This window comes from Hippocampus bargibanti, linkage group LG09, assembly GCF_051943395.1.
Source record: "Hippocampus bargibanti isolate YZ-2025 linkage group LG09, ASM5194339v1, whole genome shotgun sequence".
NCBI classification, from domain to species: Eukaryota; Metazoa; Chordata; class Actinopteri; order Syngnathiformes; family Syngnathidae; genus Hippocampus; species Hippocampus bargibanti.
In genome coordinates, this window is record NC_142742.1 from 3481908 (window position 1) to 3505221 (window position 23314).

At 36.7% G+C, this 23314-nt stretch overlaps 1 protein-coding gene across 2 annotated transcripts; it reads right to left on the reverse strand.

The window, feature by feature from the left end:
- Positions 1-494: 494 nt before the first annotated feature.
- Positions 495-21820, reverse strand: galnt16 (UDP-N-acetyl-alpha-D-galactosamine:polypeptide N-acetylgalactosaminyltransferase 16). 2 transcript variants are annotated; one of them, XM_089003809.1, is made up of 16 exons: positions 21693-21820; positions 21402-21604; positions 18231-18409; positions 17278-17376; positions 17147-17214; positions 11593-11658; positions 10009-10130; positions 8554-8641; positions 8296-8380; positions 7234-7337; positions 6845-6971; positions 6581-6673; positions 5342-5425; positions 3679-3805; positions 2300-2416; positions 495-2117 (listed from the first exon to the last, which is right to left on the reverse strand). In XM_089003809.1, exons 2-16 carry the CDS (start codon positions 21576-21578, stop codon positions 1974-1976), a joined length of 1680 nt encoding a protein of 559 aa, XP_088859935.1. In that variant the 5' UTR covers positions 21579-21604; positions 21693-21820; the 3' UTR covers positions 495-1973. The 2 variants fall into 2 exon arrangements, with proteins under 2 accessions (XP_088859935.1, XP_088859936.1); XM_089003810.1 differs by lacking the exons at positions 18231-18409; positions 21402-21604; positions 21693-21820 and adding an exon at positions 17790-18186 and having other exon boundaries at positions 496-2117.
- Positions 21821-23314: the final 1494 nt, after the last annotated feature.

Sequence of the window (23314 nt, forward strand, 5' to 3'; positions counted from 1 at the left end):
TACAAGTAAACATATTAAGGTAAAAGGATCGTGTTTTTTGATTTTACACATTTTAAATGGCAGGGAGATAAAATATATAATTATATAATCATAAAGAAATATGGAGAAATAATACAGTAAACATTAAACAAGTATGTATATAATGTAAACAATCATAGGGATTTTCAAAATAAAATCCGAATCATGTTGTAATTAAAGTCAGTATATGAAAAAAGATACAGGATGATATTATTTCTCTATTTAAAGTAACTTTGTGTTCTGTTTAATAATGCTTATTTTTCTTGTTAAATTATTACAAGTGTTATTTTCTTATTTCTTGATTTTTGCATGAATTAATGAAACATTCATTCCTTCACAATTTGGCTAGAATTAAATATAGAAAAAAATATGCCGGTAAACTGAATATTTTCAATGAAAAAGGTCACAAAAACTATGAAATTACATGTGTTTCACAGAAAAAGGTAAAAATGTTATTAAAATAGCATTAAAATTGGAAAGAGCCATATTTGTTTCTACATTTTATTTGTCAAGTGTAATTTACACACACACACACACACACACACACACACACACACACACACACACACACACACACACACACACACACACACACACACACACACACACACACACACACACACACACGCGCGCGCACACACACACACACACACACACACACCAAGAAAATGTCAAGCAAATATACACGTCCAAGTATTTCCAGTACGAGTATTACAGGACAGGAAGAATGAAAAAAAACATTCATTGGGTGCAACCATGCATAATAATAAATAATAATAATCACCTCATCACAGCTTGATACCCTTCAGTCCTTCTTCGATTTTGTTAAAGGAGTCATATTATGCTGTTTTTTTCTTTTCTTCTCTCTTCCATTTAACAATTCCTTGGCTCTGAGATGCCACAAAATGGTGGAAAAGCATTACAGTGATACCTTGGCTTACAAACTTAATTGTATAAGGTGAAAAGTGTGTATCCCAAAAATTAATTGCCCATAGGAAACCATTAAAATGAGAATAATCCGGTCCCAGGTCCCCATAAAACAAAATTTTCTACTTTCTAATTTTCTAAGCCTTAAAACTACACAAAATATACATTATTTTATGTATAATAAATGTGTTATGGTATTATAATCAAAAGAAAAACTGTACTGTATAATGAAGTGGTTTTACTTACCTTTGTGATGGTCGTTGATAGTTTGATGGAATGGAGTGGCCGGTTTCATCAGCATTAAACACTTGATGAGGAACGTAGCCTTCTTCTTTCACCATCTTGAGGAATGATCCCTTGTAGGGTGCTTTCTCTGCAATAATTTTATCTAGTTCCTCATCAATTGTGTTGTGTTTAACTGGCTTGATAGCTTTTGTGTACAGATTACACAGAAGTGTACAGATGGCTTGTTCGGGTTGTTTGTGGAGCCTGATTGATGGGATATTTTAACCTTGCAGTCTACACTCTGCCTTTGAACTATCAAAGTTGACACTCTCACTGTCGTCTGCCTGTCTCTTTAATGTTTAAACCACTTCCTCTCACTACTGCGTTCTTGACCAATCACGTGGCTTTAACCGACGATTGGGGGCGGGGAATAGAGGACCAAAACAAGCCGGCAGCCATTTTCTTATTAGAACGGGCCCGTTCGCGAATGACACATCACTCGATGTGGCAGCTCCGTGTGTATCCCGAAAAATAGTTCGTATGCCAGGGTAAAATTTTCATAGATGTAACATTCGTAAACCGAAAAGTTCGTAAACCAAGGGGTTCGTTAACCGAGGTATCACTGTATATGTCCACTTTAAGGAATCAACAAGCACATATATGTAAAAAAAAAAAAAAAAAAAACCAGAATTTAAGGTTAGAAGAATGCAGCTTCCTTTAAAGATGGAGCATCTTACACTGCTTCAGAAGCAAGGCCAAGTTAATTTTTTCGTTTCCGGAACCTTTTTTTTTTTTCCGGTCCTTCAAGTGATAATCTGAGGCTCCCAAGCCTGGCTGGCCACCAGAGGGCGACATTGTGCAATGACGAGGGGGCCGGCTGTGTTCTGACTGTCCAGACAAAGTCCACTTACTGTGTGTTGCAGGGCTGAGCCTTTTGGCTTCCATTTCTGTCAAAAAAATAAACAAAATTGCAGTGAAACTGTAATCTGAACAGAAAAACCTCAATGTGAATCCCCAAACCGTCGCTAAATCTTGAAAACTTTGAAAAACTGCAAACTGCAAATGCTGGAACCAGACCTGAAACCCAAATGTTTTCTTTAAAACCCTAATCTTGCGCGAGTGTGCTGACCTGTCGAGGCTCTTTGGCATTGCAGGGCTCCATGGTGACCTTTGACCCCGCGGTAAAGAGCGTGATGGCCAAGCAAAGGTCGCGCTGTCGGATCAACGGCTCGATTAACTCCCACCTCTGAAAAACAAATCACACGCAAACATTAATAAGAAGAAATTGTTTGGCCTCCAAATCCTACCCAACCCAGGGCTTTACATCCGTAATTCAATACCCACACCAGGACAGTGATCCTCGGTTTTCGACCATGATACGTACCAAAAACCTGTTCGAAACTGGATTTGTTCAAAAACCGAAACAGCACTTCCCATTGTAATCAATGTAAATAAAATTAATCCGTTCCAAGTCTAGAAAACAACTTGTTTCAAGCACTTTTTTAACTATTTTATAACATAAACTGTATAAACATGTAATAATAGAGGACATTTGTCAAATACAGTAAAGTCTCGTTATATCGATATTCAAGGGAGTCCGAAAAATATCGATATAACCGGGACTATCGATATATCCGACCCTGTTTTCATGTAATTTTGTCAGTGCGTGCATAGAAATGGTATCGATATAACCGGGACTATCGATATATCCGATATCGATATAACGAGACTTTACTGTACTATAAAAACAAAATATTTGGTCAAAAACCGCATTGGACGAGAATTATGAGATATGCTGATTTATGTGGGACAGGAGATGTGAGACAATCTCTTTTCGTCAATGGATGCTACAGCTGCGTGTTTGTTTTCAACATTTAGCTTGTAGTCGACGTGCATATTCCACCATGATGTCCCTGATCCACTGGTGAAGAGACGCTTTGATCCTCTCCTCTTTCATCTGGAACTGCTTTATGTAACAAAGAGGGTACAGAAAGTGCTTAAGAATGAATGTCTCTCAGTGTCTTTGTGTTGTCATGTTATTTGTTATTTAGGTTTTTTTTGTTCTTTTGACTTCAAGACGGCGCCGCGAGAGTGGCTGCCTTTCCAGCAGCTCCTGTGTTTTGCTTTTCTACTTTCATTTCTTTCATAACTTTGCTGCTGTGAATTGTAAATTTCTCTATTGCGAGACTAATAAAGGCAAATCCAATCCAATCCAATCCAATCCAATAAAGACGTTTGAAAACTGAGGTTTGACTGTATATAAATCTAAACCTTGGGTCAAAAGCCTGAATCCAAACCGTTGCTTGAAACCATTTGTCAGACTAACCCTCGCTTATTGGCCAAAATACAAAGTTAAAACCTTTACTTGAAACCTTAACCCGGACCGGAACTTTATATGATAGTCCCGACACCGGCAACCAAATCCGGGACACTTTTGGCCAAGGTGATTTGAAACCTCAGGTGACGCCTCGCCTCCCGCCGGAATCCTTTCGGCGGCTGAACCCTGACCTGTGCCTGCGGCCTGCTGCCTCTGACCACTTTGCACTCCGTCAGGGCGAGTCCGTCCATCCCACTGGTCTCCAGGCACAACGTTCCCTGTCGGAGGACGCTGGACACGGCCTCCTGCTCAGGAACCCTTGGAGGAAGAAATAATCTTTTCAATCCTATTTAAAAATTCAATGTAAAATTGTAACCTTGAATTTTCCGTTTTTTATGATATGTCATCATTTATTTCATTTTATGTGTGTCACAATTTCATGTGATTGCGAATTTTTTCATCACATCAATTATACGCATTCAGAATTCGATTTGCAACTTTATTTTAACTCATTCATTGCCGATTGAAAATATGACGTGGAGTGCCATTCCTGATTTTTTTCGGGTTTTCTTAGTATGTTCAGTTGAATTTGTTATTGAATTTACAAATGCATCTTATGATATCCTCGTCTTTTATTTTATTTTGTACCTTATTCGAATCAAATTTGTGAACCAAAACCAAGCTGAAACATTAAAGGACAACCGACGTCACTTTTTTGTTTCTTAACTGACATCAGAAAAACGTTTTATAGCATCTAAAATACCCAAAACACGCAGTCTGATATTTTTATTCAAATGCAAAACACCAATAAAAAATGACTTAAAGCGTCCAAACTCTGCAAAAAATTGAGCTGCGAATTGGGCATTTTCAGAAAGTCCCGCCCCCAGTTTGTGACGTCACGCCAAGACGTCTTGCGTTGCTGGAGAATCAAAACAATGGCTTCAGATTCGGATAATATCCTTTCTTGTTACACCTCCAGTTATGAATATGATTCAAATAGTTCTGAAGAGGAAAGCATACATGTTTGCAATCGATTAAAGAATTTATTCCATGCCATTTTGAGGCAACATTAGGCAGAAACGATCACCAGAAAAGAGGCACAAAATGGCGACCTCCTATGGCCACCTCCGTTTCCACAGGCTGATAAATTCCTTATATGGAGCCTGGACACCCTCTTCTGGTGGCTTTTGGGAGCAACACAAGGTTTTCAGACCAAACAATAAAGCAAAATACATTGACGTGATGGAAGGACTGCTGCAATGTGTCTTTTTTTCGGTCAGGGGGCGGTCCTTTAGTGACGTCACGTACAGACTCGTCACCAACTCAAAAACAAGACTTCCTGAGTATTCAGCGCGAGTCTTAAAACGTAAATATAGCTATATGCGGTGGAATCTTTTTAAAATACGCTCAGTAGAAGTCATTTGAAGCCATTTTACAAATTATGGACACAACTTGTCAGGAGACGTCGGTTGTCCTTTAAGGCAAGAAGCAGCCACTTGACCATTTGTGATTCAGGGTGTCATGACACCCATTGCATGCGTTTACTCCCGTTTGACATGCTAAGGGAAGAGAGAGAGCGAGAAAAAGAAAAGGAAATCGAAATTTATAAGCCGGCGCCCTCCTAAATTTTGGTGATTCACCATTATGGCTTCTCGACATAATTGCTCCAGTGTGTGAGTACGCGCTGGACTTGAGCAACTGTGATTTAATGCAGCGTGACGATTGTACAGCCCAGCATTCATAAAAAAAAAAGAATTTATGTCTTTTTGTTACATGGTTAGATGAAAACGAACGAACCACGTAGCAGAGGTTCTATCTTGAGGATATATTGAAAAATAAAAAAAAATAGCCCACCTGAGCTCAGGGTAAACATTCTCCATGTACCAGCGGAAAGGTTTGCAGTTCAGTTTTCGGCGTAGCGTCTGACGGTCGGTTATGCTGCAAAGAGACAAGTAAACATGGCACTCACTTTGACGTCAATAGTTGTTTCTTGATATCCAAATTAAAAAAATGATAATAATAATAAAACAAATCCTTGAGAACTAATTGAAATTTCAGAATCAGAATCATCCGAATCATTTTTAATCCAATTAAATCTAAACTAATCTCTTAATGTAAAGCACTATACAGTGAAGGCACTTATAAATTAAATGTATTGTTATTATTATTATTATTAGGATTATTATTATTATTATTATTATTATAACCATCAACATTATTATTATCGTCATTATTATTATTATCATCATTGTCATCAGTCATTGTCATTATTATTATTATTATTATTATTATTATTATTATTATTATTATTATTAGTAGTAGTAGTAGTAGTAGTAGTATGAGTATGATTATTATGATTGTTATGATTATTATTATGATTATTATTCTTAGGATTATTACGATTATGATTATTATGATGATTATTATTATTATAATCATTGTTATTATCATCAATATTATCATCATTGTTATTATTATTATCATCGTTATTATTATTATAAATATAAATATTAAATATATATTATATATTAATATAAATAAAATGTATTATTATTATTTCGTCTGTGTAAGCTCTCTCTATTATTATTATTATTTTATTATTATTATTATTATTATTAAATTTGGGTTTCTGTTCAGAGAGTTAATAGCGAAGATGGTAGAAGCTGTTGAAATGTCTGCTGGATTTGGTGCGCATGGATCGGTAGCGCCTGCCTGAGAGGGAGTCGCTGGAAGAGGTGGTGGGCAGGGTGCGGAGGGTCCAGTGGGATTTTCCACGCTCGTGTTATTTCCTGCAGTGTGCAAGTCCTCGAGAGTAGGTAGGGTGGTGCCAATGATTTTGAAAATTTGCATGATTAATGTAGGATTTTTTTGTTTCTGATAGTGAGTGTTATGGTTCTTCAAACTTTATTAAACACTTTTTTTTTCACAAAATAAATTTGCATATTGTGAGCCTTGTTTTTCTTTCTGTCTTTCGTTTCAAAACAGCATTTTGTCACCAACACTATTTTTGTTGTTTTTTTATATATGTTTTGAATACAGCTTATCAGATTGCATTTTTTTTTTTTTTTTAAGTCTTATAAAATAAGAACGTACCTGCCGAAAGCTTTGCCTTGTGCCGAAGGCCTGGCTGAGTAGTAGTACTGCTTGTACTCGTCCATCCACACCTCGGCGGCCCGCCTTGTGTTCCTACGCACACGTCACACATTACGATATCCTCACAAGTACAATGCACCCGAAAAAAAGTTTTTCCAGCACTCCCCCCCCCCCCCCTCGATGTAGTATTTTAAAACCTCAGGAAAAGAAGAAGATTCTTCAAAGGCAAGAAAAACATTTTGGGGATTTCAACTGGGGACTCACTTGATGTAGGTGAGAGCATTGCCTTCTGGGAAGTCGTACGGGTGCCGCTTTCGGAACACATGACCCACGCGACTGCACGGCAGGATTTCCAGACTCCCGCCGCACATCCATACACGGAATGACAGCTCTGGAAATGATAATTATAAAAATATTTGAGTGTGGATCGTGTCACTGAGCTTCAGTGGATGCTCCAATAAGGGCGTAAATGGCATAGATATTATTTTTTTTTCTTTTTGGGCAATGTCCAAAACTGTGGGGAATGTGTCCAATGTGCATCACCCGATGACATCATTGTCGTTTCCCGCTTTAATTTGAGGCATATGTCGAATATATTTAATGTGTCATAAGAGCACATTAAATCAAAAATATAAGCAAAGAAGCCGCCTTACCAAAGTTCTCCCCACCCCAGATATCCATGTGAGTGTCGTACTGTCCAAGATGGTTGAACCAACTCTTGTCCATTGCAAATATTCCTCCTGCAATCACCGGGGTCCTAGAAATAAACATAATAATACATAATACATACACAAGTTTTGAGCAACGCATCATTTTATTTCCCTGTCAAAATAAATAAATAAATGGAAAATAATTAAACAAACATATCATTATATGTATATAGATATGTATACTATAAATAAAAAATAAAAATAATTAAAAAAACTTTAAAATAACAAAATAAAATTAATAACTAGTTATCAAGACAACTAAATAAATAGAAACACTATGATACAAATACATAATTAAAGGAATATATACATAAACAATTACATACATACACATTTATGTATAATACAAATATAAATATAAATAATAAAAATAACAAAATAGAATAAATTAAGTGGACAAAAAATTATAAAAAAAATAGTAAAATTATTAAATACAGTAAAGTCTCGTTATATCGATATTCTCGGGAGTCGGAAAAAATATCGATATAGCCGGACTATCGATATATCAGATCCTGCGGCATGTAAATTTTCTCCTTGCGTTCATAGAAAAAATAGTATCGTAATAAGCAGTACTATCGATATAACCGATATCGATATAACAAGACTTTTACTGTATATACATATACTACATATATATATATTTATATATACATGTACACGTACATATACACATATACACACACACACACACACACACACACACACACACACACACATATATATATATATATATATATATATATGTGTGTGTGTGTGTGTGTTTGTGTGTTTTATATATATATATATATATATATATATGTGTGTGTGTGTGTGTGTGTGTTTAATACAAATAAAAAACACAAAAATAAATAAAAAAAATTTAATGAAAAATAACAAAATAAAATGAAGAAAAGCATAAAGAAATAAATACAGAAGTACATAAATATGTAAATAAATAAACAAACAAATTAATAGAAAAAGAAAAAATACAATGACAGTTCAAGTTGGCATTTTCTTTCCGCCAACCTGATTGGCTGCGTGGGGTCACTCCTGGCCATTTTCTGTTCAACGGGAATTTGCTCCCATTTGAAATGGAGACTCCAGTCAAACCCTGGTGAGAAACAAAAGACACCCGTCAACATAAACGTCTTTTTTAATTATTATTTTTTTGATTAGTCATTTAAGTGTAACGGGAAGTCAGGGCGGGGGGACTTCCTTCTCGCCAGCTGTGCTCGCAGCTGTTACGTTCCAGCAACGATGTTGAATCGCGGCGGATCCTCTCACCTCCTCTCAAGTCGGCCGAGGCGGCCAAGTAAGCAAAGTTGTCCAAGCTGATGACATCGATGATGGGGCTCACCACTCGTGTATGGTCCTACAACGGAGCAAACATCAACGTTTAGTAGCTGTTTCGAATATTTCGATTTGCGGTAAGGGAAGCCCAGCTGTCCGCAGTTAACGTTTGTTATCCCATTGTTTGTATTTGGCCGTGATCCACGCGTGCCCAAAACACTCATAAACATGATGCGTGCAATGCATGTTGCGCTCTGCTTCTCATTAACTTTCCCTTTTTCAAAAGCGGGATATATTTCAACTCAAAGGGGAATATACTGACGTGGGAAAGAAAGTACTGCATTGGGATCATTTTGGTCCCAGCCGGTTGGAAAAGGATTTGGATATCATTAAAACCAGATAAAGTGTCATTCCATTTTGAAATGTTTTTTTTTGTCTTTAAAAATGCTTCTAGAAGGAATGTTACATTTGTGTATCATGAGTCTTGTCACGCAAAAAAGACTCAAAAAGGCACACTTGGAATTTGATTTAAATGATTTGGAATTAATTAAAGGGCAGAATCAATAGACTCACCTAAAGACCCAAAAGGCCATGACACATCATGGAAAGTCTATTTTGCTTTGAAATACAGTTGCAAAAGTTAGCGTATTTTCCGATGTATAAGGCGCACTGGAGTATAAGACGCACCCCCAATTAATGGTGTATTTTCAAACTCTTTCCATATACAGTGATATCTTGGCTTACGAACTTAATTGGTTCCCAGACAAAGTGTGTAAAGGTGAAAAGTGTGTATCCCAAAAAATAATTTCCCATAGGAAACCATTAAAGTGAGAATAATCCGTTCCCAGGTCCCCATAAAACATAATTTTCTAAAACTACACAAAATATACCTTATTGTATGTATAATAAATGTGCTATAGTATTATAATTAAAGAAAGAAACTGTACTGTATAATACAGTAACCTTTGTGATGGTCGTTGATGGCTTGATGGAATGGAGTGGCCGTTTTCATCAGCATTAAACACTTGATGAGGAACGTAGCCTTCTTCTTTCACCATCTTGAGGAATGATCCCTTGTAGGTGCTTTCTCTGTGATAATTTTATCTAGTTCCTCATCAATTGTGTTGTGTTTAGCTGGGTTGATAGCTTTTTGCATCAGGTGTATAGATGGCTTGTGCGGGTTATTTGTGGAGCCTGATTGGTGGGATATTTTAACCTTGCAGTCTACACTCTGCTTTTGAACTGTCAAAGTTGAAACAAGTACAAATTTCAATTTCAATTTCAAATTTCAATCCAATTTAAGATGCTTCTAGCCAATTTAAGATGCTTCTCCATTTTTTTGTATGCATGGATCATGTGTGTGTGTGTGTGTGTGTGTGTGTGTGTGTGTGTGTGTGTGTGTGTGTGTGTGTGTGTGTGTGTGCGTGTGCGTGTGTGTATACACTGTACCTCCTTGACGCGCTGAAGCATTGGCAGCAGCCAATCGGTGTTCACCTCGCAGTGGCTGTCCAAAAACGTCAAAATGGGGGCCGAGGCAGAGTTTGCTCCTCGGACGCGGGACCTGATCAGTCCTAAGGGGGGAGACATTAGACGTTAGCGCTTTGGTTCGAACATTTTCTTTGATTTCAGAGACAGTTAGCATTTTGCGTCAGATACATTTAACATTAGTTTGTATGTTTCCGAACGATTTAAGCAATTTTTTTTGAATCTGTAATAATTTTATATTTTGCATTTGCCTTCATGATGACATATGGTGCAATGAGCATGTGGATTTTTTGACTTTTTGTTTTTTTTCTGAGGGTTGGCAAAATAGTTTCCGTGCAGGAGGTGGCGGTAGTGCACAAAAGGGATTTGCCGACCGCCAGAAGAAGCAGAAAAAAAATTGGCAAGTTTCAGAAAAAAGCACAACGGTTTGAGTTTCAGAAAATGGAAAATCCGACTGGACCCTCCACACCCTGCCCACCACCTTTTCCAGCGTGTTCTACCGGAGACGAATTCCGTGTGTGTTTTACATTCTTGGCCAATAAAGATGATTCAGATTGGTCAGAGTGAAACAGTGCGTCCATGGAGTATAATTCCAAACGCTACCATGACCAAGGAATGTGAATTTTAAGTATGAGCTCAAACTCAATGGTTCTTAGTCTGTTTTTTGTGTGTGTAAATTTCCCACCAAAAATGGAATTTATACTTCAGGACAACTAATCTCTTTTTTTTTTTTTATTATTATTATTGCCAGGGTGCGACTTTTGGCTGAAAAACAAAATCAGAAGAAGAAGAAAAAAATAGTCGGCAGGGTAAGTCGGCAAAGTAATTTTTAATTATAAAAAGGTACAACGGTTTGAGTTTCAGAAAATGGAAAATCTGACTGGACCCTCCGCACCCTGCCCACCACCTTTTCCAGCGTATTCTACCGGAGCCAAATTCCTTGTGTGTTCTACATTTTTGGCCAATAAAGATGATTCAGATTGGTCAGAGTGAAACACTGCGTCCCTGCAGGATATTTCCAAACGCTACAATGGATAGGGAATGTGAATTTTAAGTATGATCTCAAACTCAACTCTTCTTAGTCTTGTTTTTTTTGTACATTTCCCGCCAAAAAAATTGAATTTATACTTTAGGACAACTAATATGTTTGTTTGTTTTTTTGCGCAGAGCTACTTTTGGCTGGAAAATAAAAATCCAAAAATAAAGAGTGCCTTTCACTCCAGATTCTGTACGTTAGTAGCATGAGAGGTTTGGAGTTGGGGTGTGACAAATATATCAAAAAGGAGGCTGTGTATCTTGAAAAGCTCAGGGGGGGGGGGATTGCTGTTGAGTTATGAATATTTCATCTATTATGTGTCTGTGTCGGGGATGTCTTAGTCAAGCACCTCGGGCAACACTAACACGTGCTGACATGCTCTTGCCTGTTTTTTGTTAGGCGTGAAAGCAGAACAATTTTGGATACTTTTCGCCACCTTTTTGGTATGCAAAGTGACACACAGTCGCTTCCATTCATTACGCACGGACATGCGCAGGCAGAGACACACTTACCCTCTCTTCTGACGTTCCTCAGGCAGCGCACTTTGGGGATCTGAGCAAGCAGCTGGCAGTCATCGGCTGAGCAAGTCAAACAAATCATGTCAAGGAAGATGAAATATACACACACACACACACACACACACACACACACACACACGCGAGTCAACTGCAATGACCACGGCTTAAATGTGGACAAAAAAAAAATCTGTCGTTCTGCTTTGAAGCGGACATTTAGTTGATTTAGATTTAGTTGAACATTTTTTTTCGGTGCTGGTTTAACTTCAAAACATTTTGGAGGGGCGTGTTTGCAAGTCTAAGAAAGAATGCCAATTTCCTCTTTAGGTTTGAGAGCAAAAACCCAAAATAATGTCATGGTCGAAAGACATGAACATGCACGGTGCCTGTTAGAAACAACACTATGAGTGTCACCTTCATTAAAATAATAATAATCATCATCATCATAAATTTTATTATTATTACTATTATTGTTGTTATTGTTATTATTGCTGTTATTATAAAAAATAATACCAGTATTATTTTTATTGTTATTATTAATCTCTCTCTCTCTCTCTCTCTCTCTCTATATATATATATATATATATATATATATATATATATATATATATATATATATATTTATTAGTAGTAGTAGTACTGTTAGTAGTATTGCTATTATTATCAAAAATAATATCAGTATTATTATTTTTATTATTATTCATCTCAATATTTACACCTACAATAATAATATTATAATATGATAATTATTATTATTATTAGTAGTAGTAGTACATTTTATTATTATTATTATTATTATTGCTATTACTATCAAAAATAATATCATTATTATTATTTTTACTGTCATTATTTATCTCAATATTAACATATATAATAATAATAAATAATAATAACAATAATAATCATAATAATACTATTCTAATTATACTATATTAGTAGTAGTAGTAGTAATAATAGTAGTAGTAGTATTGTTATTATTGCCATTAGTATAAAAGTAATATCAGTATTATTATTATTATTAATCTCAATATTAAACTGTAAAACAACAATCATAATAATAATTTTCCACATAATATATATATATATATATATATATATATATATATATATATATATATATATATATATATATATATATATATATATATATATATATATATATATATACACAAGACTATTGTCTCATGAACCGTTAGCTAAAAACAGACGTGCGGCGGACACACAAACACAGGCAGCTTAGCATTAAGAGCACAAGTTTGAAGCGGCTGATGCATTATGGGTATGTCCTCATCCTCCCTGCTAGCGATACATCCTCCCACACTTGTAATCCCTACTGATTGAATGAGATGTACGGACACTGCTTTTTTTTTTTTTTTTTGGAGAACGCTATTACCACACAGGGCGTACTGAGTCGACGCGTACGAGCATGAGAAAAGGAATGGAAGATCCGGCAAGACTCATACTGTAAGTGTATGTGTGACATCTGCCGCTGTGTGTTTGTTCACATTACATCAAATTCTTACTGGATTGTGTCATTACAGGGCCTGCGAATGGCGAAAAAACACAAGGAATAAACACTGCTTTGACAAATGATGATCGTTGACATTGTTAATAAATTAAACTGTAACATACCACAAATTGGATTATTATTATTATTATTATATGTATGTTTACGGTTTATATAAGTATTTTTAAGGTTTGTATAAGTAACCTGTATTGGTTTGTACTGAAAAATAAATATTTAATAAAATATATGCTCTATAAAGATATGTACATGTACACATGGAGAGAAAACTTCATATGTTACTACAAAAATGTTCGCATGTACTTTTGTTCGTAACTTGAATGTTCGTAAGTAGGGGAGAGTCTATTATTTTTAAGTCTCTAAATGGGTGAATTTGTGGGTGCTGAACTGAGCATGAGGTGAGGCGCTATAAGTGAAAAAAGAGTAAAAATAGAAATTATTTTTATTGTATAAACTGTCCCCTTCAAAGGACTTTCAATTTTATTTATTTATTCATTACTTTAATCTATGTATTCATCCATTTATGTATTTATTTATGTATCTATTTATCTACATTTATTTATCCATTCATTCATTTGTGTATGTATGTATTCATGTATTTCTTTATGTATTCATGTATTTATTTATTTATTCATGTATGTATTTATTTATTCATGTATTTGTGTATTCGTGTAGTCGTGTATTCATGTATTTATGTATGTATCTATGTATTTATGTAGTTATGTACTTATTTATGTATCTATTTGTCTACATTTATTTATCCATTCATTTATTTGTGTATTTATGTATTCATTTATGTATTCATGTATTTATTTATTCATGTATTTGTGTATTCATGTACAGTAAAGTCTCGTTATATCGATATCGGATATATCGATAGTCCCGGTTATATCGATACTATTTCTATGCACGCACGGAGAAAATTACATGCAAACAGGGTCGGATATATCGATAGTCCCGGTTATATCGATATTTTTTCGGACTCCCTTGAATATCGATATAACGAGACTTTACTGTATCTATTTATCTACATTTATTTGTCCATTCATTCATTTGTGTATGTATGTATTCATGTATTTCTTTATGTATTCATGTATTTATTTATTTATTCATGTATTTGTGTATTCGTGTAGTCGTGTATTCATGTATTTATGTATGTATCTATGTATTTATGTAGTTATTTATGTATCTATTTGTCTACATTTATTTATCCATTCATTTATTTGTGTATTTATGTATTCATTTATGTATTCATGTATTTATGTATTCATGTATTTGTGTATTCATGTATTTATGTATGTATCTATGTATTTATGCATTCATTCATTTGTTTATTTATATGTGTAATTACAATACTGAATGATGAAATCCTTTCCGGAATTATTATTTTTGTAGCATGAAGCCAAGTGTCGCCGGCTTTAATCAACACTAGCTAACGGCGTAACGAGTCCGCGGCGTGCCAATCTCGTCGCCGTTGCACGGATCACGACGCCGTGCTAATTATTCCTCTCTGCAGTCGATGAACATGAGCTAACGATTCACACGCTGTGTAATAGCCCCCGCACGCTTGCTGAGTGCGCAGCGGATTTACAAGCGCACATGCTGGGAGGGGACATGGCCAAACACACAATTAAACACAATTGTGTTTTTCGCGGCTACGATTAACTCCTCGGTTTATATGGAAATAACAACCGAGGAGAAACACAATACTCGCTACTGTTAGTACTGTTTGCATACCAATGAGTATTACGACTAACGCTTTTCGAAGAAAAAAATCTCAGTATTACACCAGCCAGTCAAGCCTCAAGTGGGCTGAATTCATTTTTTTTTAATTTAATTTAATTTTTAAGGTGACAAATGAGAAAAAAAAAAGGCATCAGTTAAATTTGCAAGACTGACAAAAAAAATTATTTAATAAAGATATCATTTTAATGGAAAATGAACTTTCTTCAGTACTTTTGGCGCTACGTGGAGATGAAATGTGCACTACGTTTACTATTCAACTCATTCACTGCCAGACGATGTGCAAAAAAATGTGTCCACTCCAGTGCCAGGGTTTTTGTCATTTTGACTCAAATTGCAGGACCCCTAGAATATTGAGTTTTAGGACGACATAAACATTCAATTCAGCATAAGAAACCTTTGACTCTCTTCTTTCATCAGAAAAAAAGAGTTAATTATTAAGTTATATGGGTCTGGAGTTATCTGAGCTTGAAATGGGGGCGGATGTACAAAAACAAGAGCTTGGAAAAATCCTACTGGACCCTCCGCACCCTGCCCATCACCTTTTCCAGCTACTCCCCCTCAGGCCGGCGCTACCGATCCATGCGCACTAAATCCAGCAGACGTTTAAACGGCTTCTTCCCCCAAGCCATTAACTCTTTAAACAGTAACCCAAAAATAACTGTGTAGTGCCTCTTTGCAATTTTTTGATGATACTAGTGCAGCGTGTTCTCCCGCAAACAAATTCCTTGTGTGTTCTACATACTTGCCGAAAAAGATGATTCTGATTCTGATATAATACATACGTATTTATTGATATAGTGCTAGAAAGGAAAAACATAGCCAGAAGTCTGACCAGCGCTTTATCGGCACCCCCCAATTCAGGAATGGCGCTTTCACGTCATGCTTTTCAATTCCCGAATAAATTCGGGAATGGCAGTGAATGAGTTAAACATGAATGTTGTCATTGAATAATTCATTCTCTAAACATGAAAGTATATTTTGTTCTTAACGATGAAATACGGAAACGTTTTTTTTTGGGAAAAAATATGATTTTTAGAGGGAAAACTCCCGCCAATATATTCGTCCGAGTGTACAGGGAGAGTCGGTTGCTGAGCTGATGCTAATGAGATGTGACCAGAGGAAGGACAAAAGATGAGACAACTGGGGAGAGAGTATAATCCTGTTAAGTCTCCACTTAATCACCAGGCGCTTCCATCCATGACATGCTTTGCCCTTACACTGCACAAATTTAGTGCTACACGCTAAATTTCTTTTCGGTTGTCATCTTTTTTAACAGCAGAAAGTCTTGGGTGGGTTTGAAAGAGAATAATTGTTATTTTTAAAATATTTTTTTGCCACAAATAAAGACTGTATAGCCAATCAATGTTCAATAAAATGTATAACTAGAGCACAAAAAGTGCATCGGCAAGGCAACGGCATGCAACAAAATATAAAGTGAACGAGAGCCTTTTATGGTACGCGTAATTGAATGGATATTTAAATATGCTATTTATTTTTTCATTAAAAAAAATGAAAATGTTAAAATAAAATAAGAATTATTGTTATATTTTTTTACAATATTGATAAATTTTAACATTCATATTTTTTATCATATCTTGTTTTATAATTGTATTATATATTTTTAATTTATTTAATTTATTTATTTTAATTGTTTCAATTTTAATTTTTTTTTATTTAAAAATGTTAACATTTAAAATTTCAAAGATTTTAAAATTTTTGTATTTAAAAATTCTGACATTTTAAAATGTTTACATTTTTGCATGTAAAAAATAAAATTTAAATAAATTTTATGTCAAAATTGTAACATTGTAAAATTGTAATAGAAAAATATATAAATGTTCAAATGTTCACATTCAAATTTTACGTTTTTTATTTTTAAATTAAAAAAAAGTACGTTTTCTTTGTAAATTTGTATTTTAAACCATCCGTTGTCTCAGCCGCTTATCCTAAACCAAATGGATTATTATTCTTATTATTATGATTATGATTATGATTATTATTATTAGCTGTGCCATCTTTCTGTCTATTTGAGTTACTTCCGGGTTGAGTGAACGCTGGCGTGTGTGGCTGCCGCTGCTCACCCACAGAAACACTGATCTAGTGACTGTAAAGTGACCTTGAGAGTTTTGAAAGGCGCTTAGAAATGAAATGTATTATTATTATTATTATTATTATTATTATTATTATTATCAAGAGCATTGACTGGCTAATTCCCAACCCCCGTACAACTCCTCGACTTTCACGCAAGACTCACTGATCTGAAGTCTGCTTCAAACTCACCATCTGCACTGAAGTCATCGATGAGGAGAATTTCGTGAATGAGCCGTAGAGGACTCCGTAACAGGACGCTGATGGGAAACGCAAATTACATTTTGATGCTAAACAGTAACGAGTCGCTAAAGCGCTACTACCTCTTGACGGTGCGCAGCAGCGTAGAGCGTGCCTCGTTGTGGAAAGTGATGATGATGCTGGTGGACGGCAGGTCGATGTCATAGTCCAGGGAGGCGCACCTGAAGAGGATACATTCGGTAATAATTTTATATAGCTACAGTGAGACCTCAACTTATGAACTTAATTGGTTCCCAGACAGAGTGTGTAAGGCGAAAAGTGTGTATCTAAAAAAAAATTCCCATAGGAAACCATTAAAATGGGAATAATCCGTTCCCGGGTTTCCATAAAATATACTTTTCAACTAAATAAGCCTTAAAACTACACACAACATACCTTATTCTATGTATAAAAAGAGAAAGAAATACACTGCATTGTATCATAAAGTCACTTTATGTACATTTGTGATGGTCATTTATGGCTTGATGGAATGGCGTTGGAGGTCAAAGGGAATTGCTGTTTGGAAAGAGAGGCGCATTACATGAGGACTGTAATTAAAGAAATAAACTGTGCTGTAAAAGAAAGTTTTATTTACCTTTTTGATGGTCGTTGATGGCTTATGGAAGGAGAGTCACGTTCCATAAGGACTGTTGGTAACTTAACCTCTGGTGCTGTTCGGTCGTGTGCTTCCGCCGAAGATCACTCCGCCAGCCGTGGTGGATGTGTATTATGAAAATAGTGCTTATTATAAGGTTTAATTTTCATAAATTTGACATTTGTAAGACGAAAAGTTTGTAAGATAAGGTGTTTGTAAGTTGAGGTCTTACTGTACATTAAACATATCACATGATGAGGTTCATCTCTAAGATTTTGTCCTGCGTTGTTGTTAGCGAATTGGAGTATAGCATTAGCATCGTTGTTTTAAATTGTTCTGTTTCCACTTTCCCACTTGTTCACCGAGCTCACCCTGGTGTGCCGTTGTCACGCGACTGAGCTGAAACATTACAATGAGATCGTGCGGTATGCCGTGCGCCACCTGTAGTGTCGGGTGTCCCTGAGCGGCCGCTGCGCTCCCAGGCGGTGGCTTTCGATGAGATTGAAGGCATGCTCCCTATACGGGTCGTCTCCGGGCTTCGGCTGTTTAGCGTCCAAGTATTTATTCTCATCCAGGCCACCCAGAAGATCCTGATGCTCGCCGCGCGGGGGCTGGCTCACCTGACCACCACACATACGGAAACAGAAGCGTTTAGCTTTTAATATAACGACCGCAACCACAAAGTAAACAAAAGTAGAAATGTGTGCAAGCAGATGACTGCATTTTCTCCTGGGATGGGGTGGGGGTGCGCAGAGTTACAAGCTAAACTAAAAAAATTAAGACACGTCATTGACATACAATGTGTCATTAAGGCAATCTGTTTTTTAATGCCTGACACAATTTGGGGGGAAAATTCACTTTTGAAAATAAATCAACCAACTAAAGAACTAAAAAAAAATAAACACTGAGTATCGAAAATCAATGGGAGTCGACACACTCACAAACTACCTTCAGGTCAAACTAAATTGCGAGCTGAAGTGCCATGAAGTGGAACCATCAAAAGAGATTATTGAAATGGCCAAAATCGCTACATATAATTCGTCTGTGTAAGCTCTCAGTCGTACAGGAGTGATCCATCGATGAAAAATTTCTTCAGCCGTCATCTGTACTTCTTTGTACATCAGAGAATAGTCCTCTGCGCCCCCCAACCTTAGAGCAGGGATCTATCATAGCAGAGGTCTGGCACCGCCACCTCTGGACAGTAGGGATATATATAGTGCTAGAGCTACCAGCAAATTTTAGTTCGCTGACGAAGCCTCTTGGATAAGAAACGAAACGCCCGACACCTTCAAAGAAGTACAGATGACGGCTGAAGAAACATTTTCATCGCTACATATCATTACAACAAAAGTCATTCTTAAATTTTAGAATTCATGATACAGCTGAACACATTGTTCTTTGATTGAAGCAGGCTATATACCAATAAATTCTTTTTAAAAAGTTATTTTTGTTTCATTTTACGTACTCTATATAAAACGTAAGATTAGCCACCATTTTGTAGGGGCAGACGCCATTATTCATAAGATTCCCAACCGCCTCGGGTTGACGTTTATGAAATCTCAACCAAAATTTCAAATTCTCATTTGTCAACTTGATACTGTCAACATTTTCTTGCCACCAAACGCCTCGTTACAATCACCTAAAATATGAATAACCCGTCATTTTTGAGTTTCAGTCCGAACGGCCCTTCAATTGAAACTGTAAGGAAAATCTGGCGCTCGACAAAAAATGAGTTGGACACCCCTCATGACTCACACATTAATGGATAAAAAGGCAAAGTAATGGGAAAATAACTGTTTCAGAAACAAAAACAAACAAACTCGCCAACAGACAGACTACGAATTTTACAAACTACGCCAACAATGAACGAAGGAGCTACCTTGCTAACAAACAAACAACTAGCACAATAGCTACAATCCATCACTGACGAATAAACTAACGCGACAAACAGTACAAACTGTTTAAAATGTATCTCCTCGTTGGGTTGAGTTAAAAACAAACAACTTCATTTAAAAAGCTCATCGAAGACGCCGACACAAACGTTTTAATGAGAGTCCACCGAAAAGGAAGACTGCGGTTATGTTTCGGTTACGAGGACGAGAGGTCAATAAGAGGACAAAACGCCACTGACATGAACTCAAGAGCCTCACCTTGGCGTTTTTTTTTTTGTTGGGTGATGGTTTTCTCAGCCTAGTGGCAAAAGGTGAAAGACCTCAAAGCGCAGAGTAAAGAGAGAGAGAGAGATCTCGATTTCCAAAGGGCAACGATTGTTGCATAAAGTCTTGCACACATGCCAAATGGGGTAATACAGTTGGTTGACCTTCGCATCATCGATAGATTTATTTCAGGGGTTTTATTTCACTCCCTTCTTTCTTTTACCTCTTTTGCAGCATGTATCGGATGTATACCACGTTTGTTGAAGAACTATTTGGGTTTTAAAAAGTCGAATAAAATGCCTCCCCCCTGCAGTCCGTTGTGCATCTATTCATTGATTTCATTATATTTTTATTAACTGATCGAGGAGTATGTTTCCTTCTTTGAAAAAAATGAAATAAAACAACATTTGGGTTTTCCACAGGAAATGAGGGTGGAACATATGAATTAAATTTTCATTCATCTCATTGGGAAAAAATATTTGGGATATGTACTCGTTTTAACAATCGAAAACATTATCTCAAGGCACTAACTAACTATGCTTACTATGCTTATAATATCTTGTTTTCTATCCTTTCACCCCGACGACGAATAAAGGTTTTCTGATTCTGATTCTGAATATATAATGCTACAATGGTGTGTAAATATTTGTGGGCAAATAATTAACCAGACAATATTAGCGCTTTTAAAGTTAATCAACTTTTAGCTGATGACATTTGGCTAATTTTTTACATTTTAACATATTAGCATAAGTCAGAGATAATAACCTTCATACACCCTCCACTAAAATAGCAAAAACAACTACAAAAACAGCAGATTTTTCGCCGTTTTCTCTCTCCATCTTCACATCTTGGGAAATTTTGTGCTACCTGTTATTTTGACAGGAATGCAGACCCAATGAAACTCTCCTACAAGTCATTTATAGTAAATGTATATTTAAAGACAAATCTTACAATTGATCCAAACACAAATGATAAAGTAATCTGTTATCAACAAAAAAAATATGTATGCTTTACAGTGTCAATCAAATTTGTTGCTTTCACGCTACATCAAACAAACAACGTGGCTGGGAAGTCAATGAGTTTGACGTTTCTCTTGACGCCACAGTCACCATCCGCACTCGTCATGAAATAAATGGCCACCTGGCCACTCCACTGAAAAAAAAATGTCCATCTACGCCCCTGAATCCACGAACACCTGAATGCAAAGCGACACGATGACCGAACAATCCACCAGCTGCCCCCTGCGTGCAACCCGAGAGGCGCCCACCGCGACATAACCCGAGACAAGCAAGCAAAGAAGCTGCTATTGACTTAGTCAGGAAAGCCTCTTATGCAGGTGCTTGCGGGAAGTGCACCGCCATCACCGCCAAAGAAATAAATAAGAACAAAAATCACAATCAGGCATGCATCGCACATCTTCCCGCAGCGGTCGTTTTAAATAAACGCACTGACTCACAATCAACGGGATGGTCCTATCGTCTCGGTGGATCTCCAGGCGTCCACCTCCCTGTTGGTGATTCCCCGCTGACGACGCCGACGTCGCCGGTTTACTGTCCTGCCACAAGTAGTAGAAGGTACCCAGGATCCAGGCGACGGTCAAGATCGCGATGGCGTTGGCCCGAATTCTGCGCATGGTGAGCCCATACGGAGAAGCGAAACCTGGGCGAAGGGAGAGGCGGGAGGTGGGTGGGGGTGCGGCGGAGGGCGCTGCGGTGCCCTGGTGCCGACGAGGCGAGGATACCGCAACCTTCTCGCGAGTTGTTCTCCAAGAGAGAGGGACGGAGAGAAGGGGGTGTCGATAGCGATGAAGAAGAATGGAGAAAGGAGGAGAAGAGGAGGAGGAGGAAGAGGAGGCTCGCTGCCTCCCTGCAGGGATGGAAGGCTTGGCTGGATGGAGGGTTGCGCGGTCCTAGCGCCTACCAGTTGTAAAATACATGTATGTCAATAAAATAAAAAATAAAAATAAAATAAAATAATCAATGCAATAAAATGAATACAAATGTCGATAAAATATAATTAAAATAATAATAATAACATACATAATATAATATAACATAACATAATATAATAATATAATATAATAATAATAACATTTATGTTATTTTTGACGTGCAAATTCCACCATGACGTCCCTGATCCACTGCTGAAATTGATGCTTTGATCCTCTCCTCTTTCATCTAGAACTGATTCATCTCATCACAACGAGGGTACAGCAAGTCCTGAAGAATGAATGACTCTCTGTGTCTGTGTGTTGGCATATTATTTGTTATTTTTATTTTTATTTTTCCCAAGATGGCGGCGCGTGAACACGCAGCGGCTCCCCTCTCCTGGCAAATTGGTGTTTTCATGTTTATTATGTTTGTTAAAGTCATTATAAGTGCCTTGCATGCTGGGTCTGAGAGGACAGTAATTTCATATGTGCTTTATGTTATGCATATTAGCATAGTTGACAATAAAGCTGACTTTGACTTATTATTATATTATTTATTTATTTATTTATTTGATAATGATATTTTTAGTCAAATTCAAAACACCAATAAAAAATGACTTAAAGTGTCCCAAAACTGCCACAAAATGAGCTCGGAACTGGGCAGATTCAGAAAGTCCCGCCCCCTTGTTTGTGACGCCACTATCGGTCACACACTGCCTTGCTCCAGAATCAAAACAATGGCTTCAGAGAGTTCAGAACGCTATATATATATATATATATATATATATATATTTTTTTTTTTTGGTGGCACACTGGTTAAAATATCCCAATTTAAACTCTAAAAGAAGGAGGGAGGGGGTGGTAGAAAAGACAATAAAAGCAGCAATGGGGCAGCAAAGGCGGGACAGGAAGGAAAGCCAAGACGTTGAAGATTACTGGGTGCAGGCTCGTGCGGTTTGCAATGAAGTTGAAAAAAAATGACCTAGTGGAGAGTCATTTGGGTTGCTGGTTTGTTGCGCTCCCGCACACACACACACACAACGACAAACACACACACACACACACAAGCCGACATGGAATTCCTGCATGGTAACAGTGCAAAGTCAGCTCGGTAATATTTACAAGTTCTGTCTTGTGTTTGTGTTCGTGTGTATGTGTGTTACGCAAACAACAGTGGAGTCAAAAAGCTAGCGCTAATATTTGGCCACAAAAGCTTGCGTTGAATGTGCCCCTTATAATGCGGTGCACCTTATGTATAGCCACTCTCTCAATTCGTTCGTCTACCGATGTATCACTGCATTTATATATTATGTATTTGCATTTTTTTCATTTATTGAAGGTGCACCTTATAGTCCAGTGCGCCTTATATATTGGGGGAAAAAATGAAAATACACTATTAAAGGACAACCGACGTCAAAACAAAATGTTTGATAGCATCT